The following is a 19,054-nucleotide window of genomic DNA, read 5'->3' as shown; positions in this document are numbered from 1 at the left end:
AGTCCAGATCACCAGCGATGGGATATGTAGAAATTGGAAGGGGTTGGAGGAGTGGTTGATAAAAAAAACTGAAAAAATATTTCATAGAGTTCCACTTTCATTTATTTTTGGAAGTCCTTTTCAATTTTTCTTTATTACAGCTTATATTAAAATAGAGCTGCATGATTAATCGTTAAAAAAATTGCGATCTCGATTCAACCCCCTCGTGATCTTAATCCAGTATTTCCAAGATTCATGTAAACAGTGCAGAGCAGTTCTCCTGCTCACAGCTGTCAAAAAAAATGAAAAAAAGGACGAAATTCGGTCTGTAAATGAGGTCAGTTTAACCACTTAAAGACACAACCTATTTCTGACATTTGTAGCTTACAAGTTAAAATCAGTATTTTTTGGTAGAAAGTTACTTAGAACCCCCAAATCATTTTATATATATATATATATATGTGTGTTTTTAGCAGAGACCCTAGGGAATTAAATGCCGTTCCTTGCAATATTTTATGTCACACTGTATTTGCGCAGCAGCCTTTTAGAGCCGGTTCACACTGGGGCGACTAGTCAGGTGACCTGGTCGCCTGACAAGTCGCCGTGGGTCACCTGCCATAGATTAGCACAGGACCCGTTCTAATAGAAGCGACACAAGTCGCTCCGACTTAGAAAAAGGGTCCTGAGCTACTTTGGGGTGACCTGGAGCGACCTGCATTGACTTCAATTATATAAAGTCCGTGCATGCCGCTCCGAGGTCGCGGTGCGAGCTGCGCACCGCGACTTCACAGGTCGCCCGGCAAAGTCGGGTCGCGCCTGTGTGAACCGGCTCTTAAACACAATTTTTGGAGAAAAAATACACTTCATTTAATTAAAAAATAAATAAACAGTAAAGTTAGCTCAATTTTTTGTATAATGTGAAAGATGATGTTACGCCGAGAATCGTGATCTTTATTCTAAGCAAAAAAATTTCCACAATGGTGCACCTCCCCAGAAACCTGTGATCCGGTCATGACATCTTAGCTTTGGAACTTCTGTTTTAGGGAGACAACACACTCCCTGTCTCCCAATTGTGCTGCAGTGTTGTCACCCTGTTTCATGCTTCCCTGGGTGGACACTACTAGCAGCTGTGCCCACATGCATTAGACAGACCTAGTTTACTGTTGTAAAAACATACACAAGAGGGCGCAAATACAGCAAAGGACAATGTTCTGGTTCTCACCCAAGCACGCCTCCATCCCAAAATACATATAGACAAGGAGAAATTGGCCCACGGGACTTTGTATAAGGTGGGTGCTAGTGGCTGGAAATCAATGGAATGCACAGTGGATGCAAAGAACAATGCATAATTTATTGCATAATATAAATACAAGTAATAGCATGTACTCAAATAGCACATGACATAGCTCAATGCTACGGTATAAAAGTATACAGCATACACAGTATTACATCAACTGTAGGCAAACATCTTGGTGTAACCGCTTGACTTTCATAATGGCCTGAGTAGTATACATAAGAAAAATCCATATTGATACAGTAAATATTGTAACGAACTGACGCGTTTCGGGAGCAGTATCTCCCTTCTACAGAGATCAGTAAATTCACAGTATATCTGCAGAAAAAATGTATTGGATTGAAATAAAAGAAAAAAAATGCTGAAAAAATGGGGTATAAAAAGAGATTTAATGAAATAATAAAGGCTTAAAGGAGTATGAGATTACTCACAGATTGATACAAAAAACTCAGTGGAGAGAATGGACTCCTGTGCGAGGGCGGTGGACCATGTCTGACCCGGGAGCTGAAGGGTCCCGAAAGGATGGCAGCCAGAAAAGGGGGGGTCCATGGCAGGTGAGTGGTGAATGTGAGGTAAAGAGATGCACCTTCCACATCTGTTGTATATATAAATGAAAGTATAACATGGTGTTACCAATGTTAGTGGACATATATAGATATGAGTTGAATAAGAAGGGCTCGTGTAGTGCCAGTGAAGGTCACCCAATTTAAGGAGAAGAGTGAGTGAAAGGGAAATTGCAAGGTGACTGAAGTATCAGGTAGCTGAATGAGATGAAAAGGGATAATCAATGGTGATGTAACAGGGCAAATTGCCATAGATGTAAAGAATAACCGTGGTGAAAAGATAAAGGGAGGGAAAGTGACGTCCCAGAAAATTGAATGCCAAAAGAAAATAAAGAGGTGAGGGAAAAAGATGAGTGAGAAAATGTCCAACCTACCATGTTGTCCCGAAAGCTAGCCGCCAGCCTAGGACCCTAGCGTCATGTAGCGGGTAATGGCGGGTCAGGATGCCGAGGCAGCACTGACCACGTGGGGGGTAGGAACGCTGAGAGCGGACCTTCCCCGACCGCAGATGTAGAAGCACGCTATGGCGCGGTGACGTCAGTGAAGACACTGCCGCACACCATCATAGGTGCGGCATGACGCCGATGTAAAGGTGGACCCGCTCGTCCCGGAAGGGGAGGGGCGGAGACAGCAAGGGGGCAGAACCTCCCTCTTAATACATCGCAGCTCTCGGAATCAGAACTACCACTACCCCAGCATCCGGGAGCTCAACGACCCACTGGAGAATGGAGAAGTAGCAATGAGTATATGAATCATATGAATAATAAAAAATGTTGAAAAAAAAAAAAAAAATAAAGGGAATAAAAGATAAATAAAAATAAAAATGTCAAAAATGTCAAAAAGAAGGGAGAAAAACAAAAGGGGAAAAAATGAAGGAAAAAACACCAAATACCCCATTTTTTTGGGGTAAACTCAACTCAAACCCAACTCTTTTTATACCCCATTTTTTCAGCATTTTTTATCTTTTATTTTAATCCAATACATTTTTTCTGCAGATATACTGTGAATTTACTGATCTCTGAAGAAGGGAGATACTGCTCCCGAAACGCGTCAGTTCGTTACAATATTTACTGTATCAATATGGATTTTTCTTATGTATACTACTCAGGCCATTATGAAAGTCAAGCGGTTACACCAAGATGTTTGCCTACAGTTGATGTAATACTGTGTATGCTGTATACTTTTATACTGTAGCATTGAGCTATGTCATGTGCTATTTGAGTACATGCTATTACTTGTATTTATATTATGCAATAAATTATGCATTGTTCTTTGCATCCACTGTGCATTCCATTGATTTCCAGCCACTAGCACCCACCTCATACAAAGTCCCGTGGGCCAATTTCTTATTGTCTAAGAGGGCGCAAATGCCTTGTGCATTACCACCAAAACCATATGAAAATCTACAACAGCGATATACTCGCAAAGTAAAAATAAAATCAAGCTTGTCATATGGGTCGCTCCAGCTGGTGAGGCGGTTGACTCTATAGCCACACGATGGAAAATCTTACACGTTTTGGGGGACAGACTCCCTTCCTCAGAGCTTCATTTGTTCACTGTTGTCACTATCGGGAAGCCGGTGCAGAGCTATGTTGTGCAACCAATGCTGGAGTGAGTGCCTACAGACAGAAAGTGGCTGGGGGAGATCAGCACTGAAATAAGAAGGGGAAAAAAGTGAAAACCAGGCAGTTCTAAGTTAAAAAGTGCATCAAGCTAAATGTCATTCATTTAAGGAAAAACTCCCAAGTATGACTATATTATACATGGTTACATTGGACTGATGTAACTGTGTATATACTATACCTGGCTGATGCCTCTGGAGCTGGAAATCGCTGAAGAAGACACCACTACTTCAGTGATCTCCACTAGCTTCCGGGGTCCAGTGCTGAGTTGCCGACCTGATGCAGAGTGAACAGTGAACTTAGGTTACCCCCTCTCAGCCAGGTTGCCATTCAGAAAATAAAGTATAAAGCATGACCTCACCACCCTGCCTCCCCACCTTATACCATCATTCTATGAATGGCGACCTTGCCGAGTGGCCAACTTCTTGTGTTCAGTAAGCTGAAGTGCAGTCACTCAGCAAGGGACCCAGAAATCACTGAAGTAGTGGTATCTGCTTCATTGGTTTCTAGCTTCCGGGGGCATTGGCCAGGTATGGTATATGCAAAGTTACATTGGACCAAGCTGGTCAAGAGCAATGGCACAACCATCCACCCATCCCCGCATGCAAGGGTGCTAGATGTTATCTTTCCTTTCGGCCCCACATCCAATCCCTTTCCAGAGTTTGCCACCTCAACCTCTGCAGCATCTCCAAAATACACCCCTTCCTCACCAATGAAACCAATGAGCTCCTAATTCAATCCCTGGTTATATCTCACTTCGACTACTGCAACTCCTTCCTCATCGGCTTACCTTTACATACACTATCCCCCCTTCAGTCCATCATTAATGCTGCTGCCGGGATCATCCACCTTGCCAACCGCTCAGCGTCTGCTACTCCTCGCCAATTACCCAACAAATTAAATTCAAAATACTAACAACTTCTTACAAAACCATTCACAACTCTGCCCCCAGCTACATTGCTAACCTAGTCTCAAAATACCAACCAAATCATCCTCTTCGTTCCTCCCAAGACCTCCTGCTTTCTAGTTCCCTCATCACCTCCTTCCATGCTCCCCTCCAGGATTTCTCCCAAGCCTCTCCCATCCTTTGGAATTCCCTACTCCAATCTGTCCGGCTATCTCAAACTATTTCCACTTTTAGGCAATCCCTGAAAACGTATCTCTTCCGAGAAGCCTATCCTTCCCCCCCACCTAGCAACTGTACTTTAATTGTGTTCATCAGCTCATCCCCCAGTTATTACATTTTGTATCACTTGACCCTCCCTCTTAGATTGTTAGCTTAACGAGCAGGACTCTCTGTGAGGACTGTACTCCTATGTGAGGCGGTCAACAAGTGGTTACTCTAACCAAAAAAAAAAAATAACCAAAAAAAAAAAAAGTTTTGCCTTTTAGTTACACTTTATATTTTAGATTAACTTTAAACCAAAAAACGTATGCAGTGCTATACCTAAATTAATCCAATCATGTGTGTGTTGTAAAGATGGCTGACTTGATAGGGTATGTTCAACTTTTCATCCCCAGCATACTCGTTTTAAAACAAAGGAGACGCACATTCACTCCTTTTTTATTTTTTTCCTTGTATTAATACATTTTTATTGCATCTCTGAAACATTCACAAAGCCAAGCCAGAGCACATAGCTCTCCTCCAGGTTAGGGGGAAGTAGATTTGAATTGTTACAATGCCTTTATTCCAATGATCTCCAGTCTGTAGGTTATATATGGTTATATCTATCTCTCTCTGTCTGTCCTTTTCTTACCCCTCTGCTCTCCTCTCATCCTCTGCAGGGACATACAAGAGATTGAGAGTTTACGGGAGGAACTGAACGGGCTAAACTCGCTCATCTCCGACCTTCATCGGGATATAGAGGGTAGTAGGACGCGGGAGTCTGAGCTACTGGGGTTTACAGAAAAGCTGACCAGTAAGAACGCTCAGATCCAGTCCGAGAGCAACTCCTTACAGGCCCAGCTGGATAAGCTTACGTATAGTGAGAGTGAGCTCCACAGCCAACTGGAACAGCTCCAGCACTCCAACACTGAACTGGTAAGACATGTTATGTTTATATGAAATGCCACTCCATAGCCCCACTATAAGTGTTTAAACATGAGAACTAAGTATGAACTTGAAAGCTGAACTCCAGCCTTCGATTCTGTCTTGTACCATTGTACAGGCTCTTTTCATTATTTTAGGGCACACAGTGGACTTCTCACAAAGTACATTAGGAGCTGCAGAAAGTTAAATAGAACCTGCCTCGTTTTTTGAGCTGGGGCAACCAGCATCATCTAGTCCCCTCCTCCCCAGCCTGTCTCTGGCCCACCCTTTTCATTTACTAGATTTGTTCTTCCAATCATTGAGGCTCAGTAACCTAGTAAGCACTCAATACGGCAGTCTGTATGCAAATCGCCAAGGAACACCCATTTCTCCAGACTGACACCACCCATCAAGGGTTATGATATTTGCACAACTCCTCCTGAGAGCCAGCCTGCTGCTTATATTAGGGTTTGGGACTTTTGAGCAGTAGTACTGAGGCAGAGTGCTGTGATGTTTTCCAGAAGCTATGTAAAGAGCCCTAGTAGAAATGAAGAAAAGAGCCGCTCAGGTGAGGCTGTGAATCCTGGTGCAGGTCAGATCCGTCGTCCAAAATGTTGAAACCAAAATAAGTGAGACCGCACTCGAAGATGAAAATGAAATCAATGGTATACTTTATTCCTCATGAATAAGTTCATGCAGACAGTGCATCAGAAGACATGCCAGGTTGACGCGTTTCACGATACAGAGGATCGCTTACTCATAACCACAGGATTATGAGTAAGCGATCCTCTGTATCGTGAAACGCGTCAACCTGGCATGTCTTCTGATGCACTGTCTGCATGAACTTATTCATGAGGAATATGTACAGAACCCTGCTGACCCTTCCTCTCATCCTTGATCTCTCTACATTTCATGATAAAATCACTGGGTCTAAAAGGCATGTAATGAAAACCGTGCAGTAAAGGGTAAATTGCACAGAAGGGTTAAGGCACCACTAGGAAGATGTACATAAGGTCCAAACAAAAAGTCATCACAATATATGATCAGGAATGTCCATATCACATGTGGCAGCTGGACCCGAAAGGTGGTGAGCAAGGAGAAACCAATGAAGAAAAAAATATAAGCTGATTAAATGTCAGCTTTAAAGGGGTTGTAAAGTTAGTTTTTTTTTTTTATCTTTATGCATTAAGATAAAAATCCTTCTGTGTGTAGCCCCCCAAATACTTACTTGAGCCCCCTCTCTCTTCAGCTATGCCCACGAGTGCCTCAGCCACCCGGGACTCTCTCTCCTGATTGGCTGAGGCACAGCAGCGGCGCCATTGGCTCCCGCTGCTGTCAATCAAACACAGTTAGCCAATCAGAAGTGAGGGGATGGGGCCGAACTACAGCTCCGTGTCTGAATGGATACTTAGGGCTGCAGCTCAGCTCGGGTGCCCTCCTAGCAAGCTGCTTGCTGTGGGGGCATTTAACAGGAGGGAAGAGCGAGGAGCTCCAGCCAGGGACCTGAGAAGAGGAGGATCCGGGCTGCTCTGTGCAAAACCACTGCAAAGAGGAGGTAAGTATAACATGTTTGTATTTTAATAGAAAAAAAAAAAGACTTTACAATCACTTTAAACTCAGGTTCACACTGGTGTTGCTTTGAAATCGCGCCAAAGCCTCAGATCAGTGCGATTTGCACTGCCAATTTCATTGCAGCTTGCGACTTTTAAACAGAAGTCTATGCAAGTTCCAGTGAAATCAGGGAAAAAAGTAGTGCAGGAAGCTTTTTCATAATCGTTGCGACATGAGTCACAGCAGTATAAACAGTCCCATTGCCAGCAATAGGGTGCAACTTGTAATGCGATTTTGGAACTGTTAAATCTTATGAAAAATCACACCAGTGTGAACCAGGGTTAAATGACAATAGTTTGTTGCAGCTTGTTATGTGTTTTGTGATGTTCTGTGTGACAGGAAGAGAGACTGACAGCAGAGAGGACAATGAGACAGCAGGAGGTGAACGCACTCCAGACAGAATTGAACTCTCAGCGGTCTCTGGTGGCTTCACTGAACACTCGAATAGAAGAGCTGAGCAATGAACTTGCCGCACAGAAGAGGAAACACGCTGTCAATCTGAAGGATCTGACCAAACAGCTCCAGCAAGGTGACAACATGACCGGCCACACTGCTCAAAGGCATGGCCACTATTGGGCTAATTCTGAAAGTGGAAGTCATTAGCAGTAACAGAAATTGAGAGATATCTGTTGAATCCAAATATGTTGCATACGGTCTTGTGAACAAGTAAGTACACCCCAGTGGAAATTATTCATCTTTTTCAACATTAGACCTTGATTCAAACAGTGCCTACAGTTAAATGTGATCTAGAGGAACAAATAATACATTAAATTGACACAATATATTTATTTTCATTATCTAATTAAAAAAAAAAAAGGATGAGTGCAAGATTACAGCATGCCTTCGAACAAATAGACAAAGATAGAGTTGTTTAGTCACAGTAATACAAAGAAGTATCGAGTAGCAAAAAAAATGCTTCAAACTCACTGATCCCCTGGCTGCAGCACAGATCGTCTCTTCTTCTCCTCACTGACAGGATCTGTGTGAGGAGAAGAGATGAAAGCCGTTACAATGGCTGTATTTACATTACATGACGGCTGTGATTGGACACAGCCGTCATGTGATCAGGAGGGCCAATCACAGGCCCTCCCGCCAAAACTTGTTGCTATGTGTCCAAGGGACACGGGCACATCGAGATCGCGCCTCAGCGCGTGCCCGCGGCGGCGCAATCTCGCTCCTTCTGCAGGACGTTCGGGAACGTCTGATCAGAAGGACGAGACTACCCGGCCGTATATGTACAGTGGCCGGGTGGGAGGTGGTTAAAGACATGGATGAGGGAGTTTGGGGTGGACTTGACTGGCCTGCACCCCAATAGAACACCTTTGGGATGAATTAGAGTGAAGACTGCAAGACAGGCCTTCTTGTCCACATCAGTGCCTGACCTCACAAATGCGCTTCTGGAAGAATGGTCAAACATTCCCATAGACACACTCCTAAACCTTGTGGACAGCCTTCCCAGAAGAGTTGAAGCGGTTATAGCTGCAAAGGGTGGGCCAACTCAATATTGAACCCTACAGACTAAGACTGGGATGCCATTAAAGTTCATGTGCTTGTCCCAATACTTTTGACAATATAGTGTGTATGTATCTGTTTAGTGTAGTGTATATACTTTACATGTATGCCCATGAGTATGTCCCTAGCCTTAAAAAAGGAGCAGGTTACGCTCTAAAACATGTAGCCATGCTCTCCGCGTTGCGGCCCTCCTAGGTGTGACGAAACTTCGTCTTGTGCTGTCTATGCGCTCCAGGGTGGCCCGTTTCTTGTGTCCTACACAACTCCTGACAGCGGCATCTGCTTCCTGGGTTCTGAAGACGCATTGAGGCTCTACAGCTAACTGAACTGCATGGATGACATGCTGTTATTCGTATGCACCTTGTGAGTTGCCATTTGTTATTTTTAATAAAGTATTTTCCTATATACTGCACTTAGTTGGCTCCCTCTGCTCTTTCCTCAGTCACAGTAAAAGTAGTTGTACAGTCCGGTCCATAAATATTGGGACATTGACACAATTCTAATATTTTTTGCTCAATACACCACCACAATGGATTTGAAATGAAACAAACAAGATGTGCTTTAACTGCAGACTTTCAGCTTTAATTTGGTGGTATTTACATCCAAATCAGGTGAAAGGTGTAGGAATTACAACAGTTTGTATATGTGCCTCACACTTTTTAAGGGACCAAAAGTAATGGGACAATTGGCTGCTCAGCTGTTCCATGGCCAGGTGTGTGTTATTCCCTCATTATCCCATTTACAAGGAGCAGATAAAAGGTCCAGAGTTCATTTCAAGTGTGCTATTTGCATTCGGAATCTGTTGCTGTCAACTTTCAATATGAGATCCAATGAGCTGTCACTATCAGTGAAGCAAGCCATTATTAGGCTTAAGTGCCGGTTCACACATGTGCGGCTGCGGCGATCGCATGTAATATCGGAGCGCACTGCTCCTTCATTACATGCGATCGGCTGTGCGGTGCGAGTTTAGCCATACACTTTGTATGGCTAAATTCGCACCGCATCCGCAGCAAACACGCACAGGACCCTTTTTTGCAGCCGCATCAGGATCAGATCGCACAGCGGTTCACACTTGTGCGATCCGATCCTGTGCGAACTGCAAGATCGCACTGCGATATGCGATCAAACTGGGGGTGTCGTTAAGATTTCATTGACACCCCCAGCGTATCGCATATGGCAGTGTGAACTGCCAGGGTTGCGTTTGCGATGCGGGAACAGGCTGCGAATTCGCAGCCTGTTGGCCAGATCAAGAACACTCTCCAGGAGGTAGGTGTATGTGTGTCAAAGTCAACAATCAAGAGAAGACTTCACCAGAGTAAATACAGAGGGTTCACCACAAGATGTAAACCATTGGTGAGCCTCAAAAACAGGAAGGCCAGATTAGAGTTTGCCAAACAACATCTAAAAAAGCCTTCACAGTTATGGAACAACATCCTATGGACAGATGAGACCAAGATCAACTTGTACCAGAGTGATGGGAAGAGAAGAGTATGGAGAAGGAAAGGAACTGCTCATGATCCAAAGCATTCCACCTCATCAGTGAAGCATGGTGGTGGTAGTGTCATGGCGTGGGCATGTATGGCTGCCAATGGAACTGGTTCTCTTGTATTTATTGATGATGTGACTGCTGACAAAAGCAGCAGGATGAATTCTGAAGTATTTCAGACAATATTATCTGCTCCTATTCCGCCAAATGCTTCAGAACTCATTGGGCGGCACTTCACATTGCAGATGGACAATGACCCGAAGCATACTGCGAAAGCAACCAAAGAGTTTTTTAAGGGAAAGAAGTGGAATGTTATACAATGGCCAAGTCAATCACCTGACCTGAATCTGATTGAGCATGCATTTCACTTGCTGAAGACAAAACTGAAGGGAAAATGCCCGAGGAACAAGCAGGAACTGAAGACAGTTTCAGTAGAGGCCTGGCAGAGCATCACCAGGGATGAAACCCAGCGTCTGGTGATGTCTATGCGTTTCAGACTTCAGGCTGTAATTGCCTGCAAAGGATTTGCAACCAAGTATTAAAAAGTGAAAGTTTGATTTATGATTGGTAATCTGTCCCATTACTTTTGGTCCCTTTAAAAAGTGGGAGGCACATATAGAAACTGTTGTAATTTTTACACTGTTCACCTGATTTGGATGTAAATACCCTCAAATTAAAGCTGAAAGTCTGCAGTTAAAGCACATCTTGTTTGTTTCATTTCAAATCTATTGTGGTGGTGTATAGAGCCAAAAAGATTAGAATTGTGTCGATGTCCCAATATTTATGGACCTGACTGTATTTGCTGCAAAATGAAGACCGTATCTTAGTTAATAAAAAAAGCCTTACAACAACTGTAATGATGGTGGAAATGTTGTGGTTTGGGGTTGCTTTGTTACTTCAGGGCCTGTCAGTAGATTCTGCATCATGTTAACCGCTTGCCGACCGCCGCAAGTAGATTTACTGCGGCGGTCAGCCCCTCACAGGCAGAGTGACGTTTATTAACGTCACTAGCCTGGGAGGGTCTGGGGAGCGAGCGCGCTCCCGCGCGGTCACGGACCCCCCCGCGCGTGTGACTGGCGGACCCGATGTCCGCCGGTCACTCGGCGATCGTCGGGGGAGAAGGAGAAAGTCAGGCGGCTTATGTAAACAAGCCACCTGTCATTCTCCTCGGTGTAAAAACACTGATCACACGGATCTACTATGTAGATCCGTTGATCAGTGTCCTTACAGCTCAAGCCACAGCCAATCACAGTAAGAATCACGCCCCTAGGGACACACACAGCCCCTCCCTCCCAAATAAAGTTAACCCCTTCACTACCAGTGTATTTTTACAGTAACAGTGCATATATATAGCACTGATTACTGTAGAAATGTCACTGGTAACCCCAAAAGTGTCAAAAATGTCAGTCAAGGGTCCGATCTGTCCGCCGCAATGTCGCAGTACCGCAAAAAAAATCGCAGATCGCCGCCATTACGCGTTAAAAAAAAAACAACAAAAATGACAAAAATCTTTCCCTTTGTTAGTAAACGCGATAACTTTTGCGCAAACCAATAAAAATACGCTTTTTGCGATTTTTTTTTTTTTTTTTTTTTTTTTTTTTTTTTTTTTTACCAAACATAGGTAGGATAAAACAAATTGGCCGAAAATGTTTAAAAATTTTGATTTTTACATTTTTTTTGGGGGAATTTCATATAAAAAAATGTGAAAAATATTGTTATTTTTGCAAAATTTACGCTCTTTTTTTGTTTATAGCGCAAAAAGTAAAAAGCGCACAGGTGATCAAATACCACCAAAAGAAAGCTCTGTTTGTGGGAAAAAAAGGACGTCAAATTCGTTTAGGTACAGCATCGCACGACCACGCAATTGTCCGTTAAAGTCACGCAGTGCCGAATCGCAAAATAACCCCCTGGTCGTTTAGCAGCCAAATCCCCCGGGCTTAAGTGGTTAAAGTGTGCATGAGGAGAATGTGAGGCCATCTGTCCAAAAGTTAAAGTTGAGCTGAAAATGAGTCTTTCATATTGATCCAAAGCACACCAGCAAATCCACCAAGGAATGGCTCAGAAAGAAGACATAGAAGGTTAGGAACTGTCGAAGTCCATGCCTTGATTTTATACCCATTGAGATTTGGCAGGGTGAAATTTGCAGTTCATAAATGAACTACAAACCGAGAAGTGATCAAACATTTTAGTGAGTCAGTGTCAGAGACTGGTGGGCAGTTAAGCAAAATGGTAAATTCTGCTACAGGGGTCACTACCAGCTTCTGATGCCTAGGGTATACTTCTTTTTTCCGCAGTGCACCTTTTACATCTATTCAAATTTTTTGTTGAATAAATGATTAAGATTTTTTTTTTTTTTTTTCTTGTGTTCTTATTTAAGTATATCACCTTTTATCTGTAAGCACTGTTTGAATAAAGATCTTACATTTGCCTCTTCAAATATGTTGAGAAAGCTAAAAAATGTTATGGGGTGTACTTCATTTTTACACTATATATATATATATATATATATATATATATATATATATATATATATATATATATATATATATATATATATATTAACACATGGGATTCTAGGGGGGTGTCACCAAATTCCTAATTAACCCTCTGCACACTGCTATACATATTTTTTAGCAACCTTTTGCATGAAGATAGGGATTCTTGGTTTGCTTATGTATTTGCAATACATGTTCAAACTGGTCAACTACATCAGAGTTTTTCTCTGGTCAGTTTCAGCTTAAAGTGATATTGAGAGCCGGTTCACATAGCAGCGACCCGAATTGCCGGGGCGACCTGCGAGGTCGCGGTGCACACCGCGCACCGTGACCTCGGAGAGACCTGCACAGACTTCATATCATTGAAGTCAATGCAGGTCGCTCCGAGGTCGCCCCAAAGAAGCTCAGGACCCTTTTTCTAAGTCGGAGCGACTTGTGTCGCTCCTATTAGAACAGGTCCTGTGCTAATCTATGGGCAGGCGACCCACGGCAACCTGTGGCAAGCCAGTGTGAACGGAGTCTAAAGCTTTAGTGTTTTTTTTTTTTTTTTTTTTTACATTAAAATAACAAACACGTCATACTTATCTGCTCTGTGCCATGGTTATGCACAGAGCAGCCCTAATCCTCATCTCCGGTCCTCCGCTGGTGTTCCTGGAACCACCCTCCTGCCAAGTGGCCCCAGAGCAAGCAGCTTGCTATGGGGGGCCCCAGGCAGGCACACTCCTGAGCCGCTGCTCTGCGTGTCCATTCACACACAGAACTGCGTCTTAGCCCCTCCCCTCATTGGCTCACTGGCTGTGATTGACAGCAGCGGAACCAATGGCTCCCACTGCTGTCTCAGCCAACAAGGAGGGAGAGTCCCTGGAGAGCAGAGGCTCTTGTGCACAGCGCTGGAGGAAGATCAGATTCAGGTTAGTATGCGGGGGGGGGGGGCTGCACACAGAAGGTTTTTTACCTTCATGCATAGAATGCATGAAGGTAAAAAACCCTGAGCCTTTACAAACACTTTAACATGGTAAAATACCAAGGACGTTGTTATAACATACCTTGATGGACATATAGTGCCAATATGAGGCAGACAGATAGTTGGGGAGCTACAGACTTAGGACTCATAACTGACCTGCACCATGTTGTGAAAATGGAAAAAAATGTCTGTGCTTATGTATATGTGAGATATACACTTACTGGCCACTTTATTAGGTACACCTGTTCAATTGCTTGGTAACCCAAATTGCTAACCAGCCAATCACATGGTAGCAATGCATTTAGGCTTCTAGACATAGTGAAGACAACTTGCTGAAGTTCAAACCGAGCATCAGAATGGGAAAGAGAGTGACTTTGAACGGGTCATGGTTGTTGGTGTCAGACGGGCTGTTCTGAGTATTTAAAAAAACTGCTGATCTACTGGGATTTTCACGCACAACCATCTCTCGGGTTTACAGAGAATTGGCCGAAAAAGCGAAATTATCCAGTGAGTGGCAGTTGTGTGGAGGAAAATGCCTTGTTGATGTCAGAGGTCAGAGGAGAACGAGCAGACTGGTTCAAGATGATAGAAAGGCGACAGTAACTCAAATAATCACTCGTTACAATTAAGGTATGCAGAATACCATCTCAGAACACACAACACATCAATCCTTGAAGAAGATGGGCTACAGCAGCAGAAGACCACACCGGGTGCCACTCCTGTCAGCTAAGAACAGGAAACTGAGGCTACAATTCACTCAGGCTCACCAAAATTGGACAATAGAAGATTGGAAAAACGTTGCCTGGTCTGGTCTCGATTTCAGCTGCTACATTCAGATGGTGGGGTCAAAATTTGGCGTAAACAACATGAAAGCATGGATCCATCCTGCCTTGTATCAGCGGTTCAGGCTGATGGTGGGTGATATTTTCTTGGCACACTTTGGATCTCTTGGTACCAATTGAGCATCGTTTAAACGGCACGGCCTACCTGAGTATTGTTGCTGACCATGTCCATCCCTTTATGACTACAGTGTACCCATCTTCTGATGGCTCCTTCCAGCAGGATAATGCACCATGTCTCAAACATCAAATCATCTCACCACTGCTTTCTTCACCATGACAATGAGGTCACTGCACTCCAATGGGCTCCACACTCACCAGATCTCATCCAATAGAGAACCTTTGGGATGTGGTGTAACGGGAGATTCATGGATGTGCAGCCGACAAATCTGCAGCAAATGTGTGATGCTACCATGTCACTATGGAGCAAAATCTCTGAGGAATGTTTCTAACACCTTATGGAATCTATGCCATGAAGAATGGAGGCATTTCTGAAGGCAAAAGGGGGTCCAACCCGGTACTAGCAAGGTGTACCTAAGAGAGTGGCCAGTGAGTGTGCATGTAAAGAGCTGCGTACATTGACGTCACTATATAAGAACCTGTAATAATAAAATGCCCATATCTCTATCATATAAGATGCTAAAGGGGTATGATCACATGTTAACACTGAACATACTGATATACACCCTTACATATTTCTTCCAAGCATAATGGGGGTCTCTTTTTTGTATGAGTAGCAACCCCAGACAAACCAGTCAGCAGTTCTCCTTATCCCTGACCAGAACTATTCTAGTTTTATTCTTTTATGTTCACACATTTTGAGGATTCATTGACATGGGCGTTTCACCCGCATCTGATCCGCATATGACCTGCGTCAAGTAAAATTTGCATTCCCCTAGACTTGAGTGGAAATGCAAAACCCAATTCCAATAAACAAAAGCCAGTTAACACAGGCCATTAGACTGACCAACCAAACCAGTGCTGGGACCTACCTAACCTATCTCTTCAAAATAGATCAGGGTAACCCTTGTTCTGTATAATTCACACTGTAATTGGTGTAACCAGCTTTAGGTGCTCCCAGGTTCCTGTAAAATCGTTTCCTTGTCACCAGCAGTCCTTGCCAAACCGCTTTGTTCTGTACAGTGACAGGCATTTTTCTATATCTACTCCAAAAGAAATTTGTGGTGCTTAGCACCTTACTCCTGCGCTCAGAAACAGGGCTCCCAGACTACTCCTGTCACTCATACTTGGCATCTCCAATGGCTAGACCTTGCTGCCCTCTACGACCGGGGTGTTCAACATAACACTTCAAACAAAAACACAAAGAAAGGGCACACCAGCCTAGCGCATTATCCTCAATAAGGTCTTTATTATTCTTAAAATAAAAGATGTGTACTCACAAACGGGTTTTGTAAACCAGCATGACAGATTCAAACAGCAAAGTCCATCGTTGGAGTCCACGGTTTAAGTATGTGTTGGCTAACGCGTTTCGAGGCTACGCCTCTTCCTCAGGCTCTGAGGAAGAGGAAACGCGTTAGCCAACAACACATACTGAAACTGTGGACTCTGTAACGATGGACTTCCCTTTTTGAATCTGTCATGCTGGTTTACATCACCCGTTTGTGAGTACACATCTTTTATTTTAAGAATAATAAAGACCTTATTGAGGATAATGCGCTAGGCTGGTGCGCCCTTTCTTTGTGTTTTTGTTTGCATTTTTCTATATGACTGGGCTTGGTGCATACTTGTGATAGGTACTCCCAAAAACATCAGACTCCAGGGCGGCACCCTCACATCATATCATGCACATCCCCCCACTCAGATTAAACGGTTGAGGTAGTAAAGGAAGAATAGGGTAGTCCACGCTGCTGCTTTAAAAAAAAAAAAAAATGCTCCTGTCTTTCAACTACTGGGGGGGGTTGGGGTGAGCCCACTGTAAAGGCTTGATGACATGGCGTGGGCAGGGTGCAGTAGAAACAGTGGTTTCAGTGTGGTGGTTTGGCATTTTAAGGGTTAAAGCAGGTGGTGAGGAGATGACCTATTGCCTCCTCACTGCCTGTCAGACGCCCTCTGAAGAGTACACCACTACAAATTGCTTTTCAGAGGGGTGGCAGTGAACAATCCCTAAGGCCCCTTTCACGCGGGCGGTTGTTTTGCCGTTGGTAAAAGCATGTTTTGTCGTTTTGAAATTCCAATGCTCCTGGCACAAAGATTATTCACATTTGTACACTGCGTCTACATGCGAATACTTGCTTTTACATGCGGCTGCGTTTAGCTGCGGTAGCAAATTCTTGCCTTTTTGTATAGTAACTGTTTACTTATTTTTTCTTTGTACTGTGATTTACTGTGTTTATATACAGATAGCTGCGGTACATTGCTCCTGGACGCTGTCAACTTTATTTTTCTTAAATGCACAAAAATGTATGTTATGATACATAATAAATGTATGTTATGTGTGAACGGGGCCATAGGGATGCATTGTCTGCATTTAGCTGTGGTAAATAAGTTTATTTTTCCAGAGCTAAAAGCTGAAATCTAACCGCTCGTGTGAAAGGGGCCAAAAGCCCCGTACACACGCACCAATTGTTGGCCGACCGATCGGCCGTCTTTTGTCCAGTGTTGTTGTGTTGGTTGAAAAGTGCTCTAGACTGCACACGAATTTTGTCGGCCAACAACAACCAACTGCAGAAGTGATGTCATGTTCTGGTTTACTTTCCGTGTGTTTTTTCTTCTCTGAGCATGCCCAGTCTTGATCATCACATTTTTGTCGGCCGAAATCTGTACTGACTGACGAACAATCGGCCGTTCTATCGACGGCCAACAAAAATTTTATAGCCTGCACACCAGATTTTGTTCGGCCGAAAAGTCGCAGTCGGTTGTCGGAAGCATCATACTAACAAGCCGACAATCGGCCGATCGGACGTTGGCCGAAAATTTACGGCCAACAATCGGTGCGTGTGTACGGGCCATAAGAAGCCAAATCTTTGATATCTGTTCATCCCATCTGATCACCCTGTGATCAGGGTGGAGATAACCTTTAGGAGGAACAAAACAGTGTGCCAGGATAACTGCCAGCCTTCTCTCAGGTATCCTTTTTAGTGAATAAACTGATTAAAGCTGTACATACATGTCACTGTTCTTGTACTGTTTAAGAAGGAAAGTTTAAGGATATTTATGAAGTTCCTGATTTCCTTTTATTCATGCAGCGAGGAAGAGGATGGAGCTGATGGAGAATGGCAACTACGAGAAGGAGGTCAGCAGTATGGGTAGCAGGTCCAGCTCTTCTGGTAAGCAAGCCGCTGACAGAATAAATGCGATTCCCTGGCTCAGGGCTCCTCCTACTGGTCACAGCAGGATTGGGAGCACTTCACTTTTACTGTACAATCAAATTTTATCATTTTTTTTCTTACAAAGTTGTCATTATACAGGATTTATATAGTGCCAATAGTTTCCACAGCAATAATGATGGTAATGATGATTGGCTTTGTAGCACTGCTGCAAGAATAAATTACATTGAGGCTCCATGAAGGAGCTGCTATCATTTAGGCTCCATGCACACAGGGCGTCATAAAAACGTGCTCCAAAGCTGTTTACTTGACGCCGGGAAACAGCAGCTGTAAAAACGTGCTTTCAGTAGCTTTTTCAATTAGCGTTATTGCACGTTTGGCCACAGTAGCTGTTAGCAGCGTTTTTTCTGCCTCCATTCAAAATCAATGGTTCCCTATGGGAGCCTATTGATTTGAATGGAAGTCGCACCGCAGGTCGGATCAGGGTGATCCGACTTGCGGCGCGACTTGCACTGTGAGAATCTTGAGGGGGAACTCCACGCCAAAATGGGGGAAAAAACGGCGTGGGGTTCCCCCCCAGGTTCCAAACCAGGCCCTTCGGGTCTGTTATGGAATTTGAGGGTAGCCCCACGCCGAAAAAACGGCGTGGGGTCCCCCCCAAAATCCATACCAGACCCTTAATCCAAGCATGCAGCCCGGCATACCAGGAAAGGGGAGGGGACGAGCGAGCGAGCGGCCCCACCCCCCCTGGATCATACCAGGCCACACGCCCTCAACATGGTGGGGTGTGTGTGCTTTGGGGCAGGGGGGGCTCTGCACCCCGCACCTCAAAGCACCTTGCCCTCATGTTGATGAGGACAAGGGCCTCATCCCCACAACCCTGGCCGGTGGTTGTGGGGGTCTGCGGGCAGAGAGCTCATCGGAATCTGGAAGCCCCCTTTAACAAGGGGGCCCCCCAGATCCCGGACCCCCTCCCTATGTGAATGGGTATAGGGTACACTGTACCCCTACTCATTCACCACATAAAAGGCAGTGTATGGAAATAACGACAGGAGACGTTTTGGAAAGTTTATTAAAAATCTTCATCCGGCTCTTCGGGGTCTTCTCCTCTCCGGGGGTCTTCTGCTCTTTTGCTGTCCGCTCTTCTTGTGTTCTCCTATCCGGGGTCTTCTGCTGTCTTCTCCTCTCCGGGGGTCTTCTGCTCTTTTGCTGTCCGCCCTTCTGCTGTCCTCTCTTCTTGTCTTCTCCTCTCCGGGGGTCTTCTGCTGTCTTCTCCACTCCGGGGGTCTTCTGCTCTTTTGCTGTCCGCCCTTCTGCTGTCCTCTCTTCTTGTCTTCTCCTCTCCGGTTTTCTGCTCTTTTGCTGTCGGCTCT

General features: G+C 44.3%; 1 protein-coding gene across 1 annotated transcript in view; it reads left to right on the top strand.

Annotated features, from left to right (window-relative positions):
• CCDC186 (coiled-coil domain containing 186) overlaps positions 1–19,054 on the top strand; it is a 189,120-nt gene that overhangs the window by 114,846 nt on the left and 55,220 nt on the right. The window contains exons 11-13 of the mRNA XM_082269121.1: positions 5,244–5,499; positions 7,438–7,627; positions 17,601–17,681. Of these exons, the coding sequence (XP_082125247.1) occupies positions 5,244–5,499; positions 7,438–7,627; positions 17,601–17,681 (527 nt within the window). The remainder of the gene's footprint in view (positions 1–5,243; positions 5,500–7,437; positions 7,628–17,600; positions 17,682–19,054) is intronic.

The sequence above is a fragment of the Pelophylax lessonae genome (genome assembly GCF_965119305.1).
Source record: "Pelophylax lessonae genome assembly, chromosome: 9".
Taxonomy (NCBI): Eukaryota; Metazoa; Chordata; class Amphibia; order Anura; family Ranidae; genus Pelophylax; species Pelophylax lessonae.
This window is presented reverse-complemented; position numbering and strand designations above follow the sequence as displayed.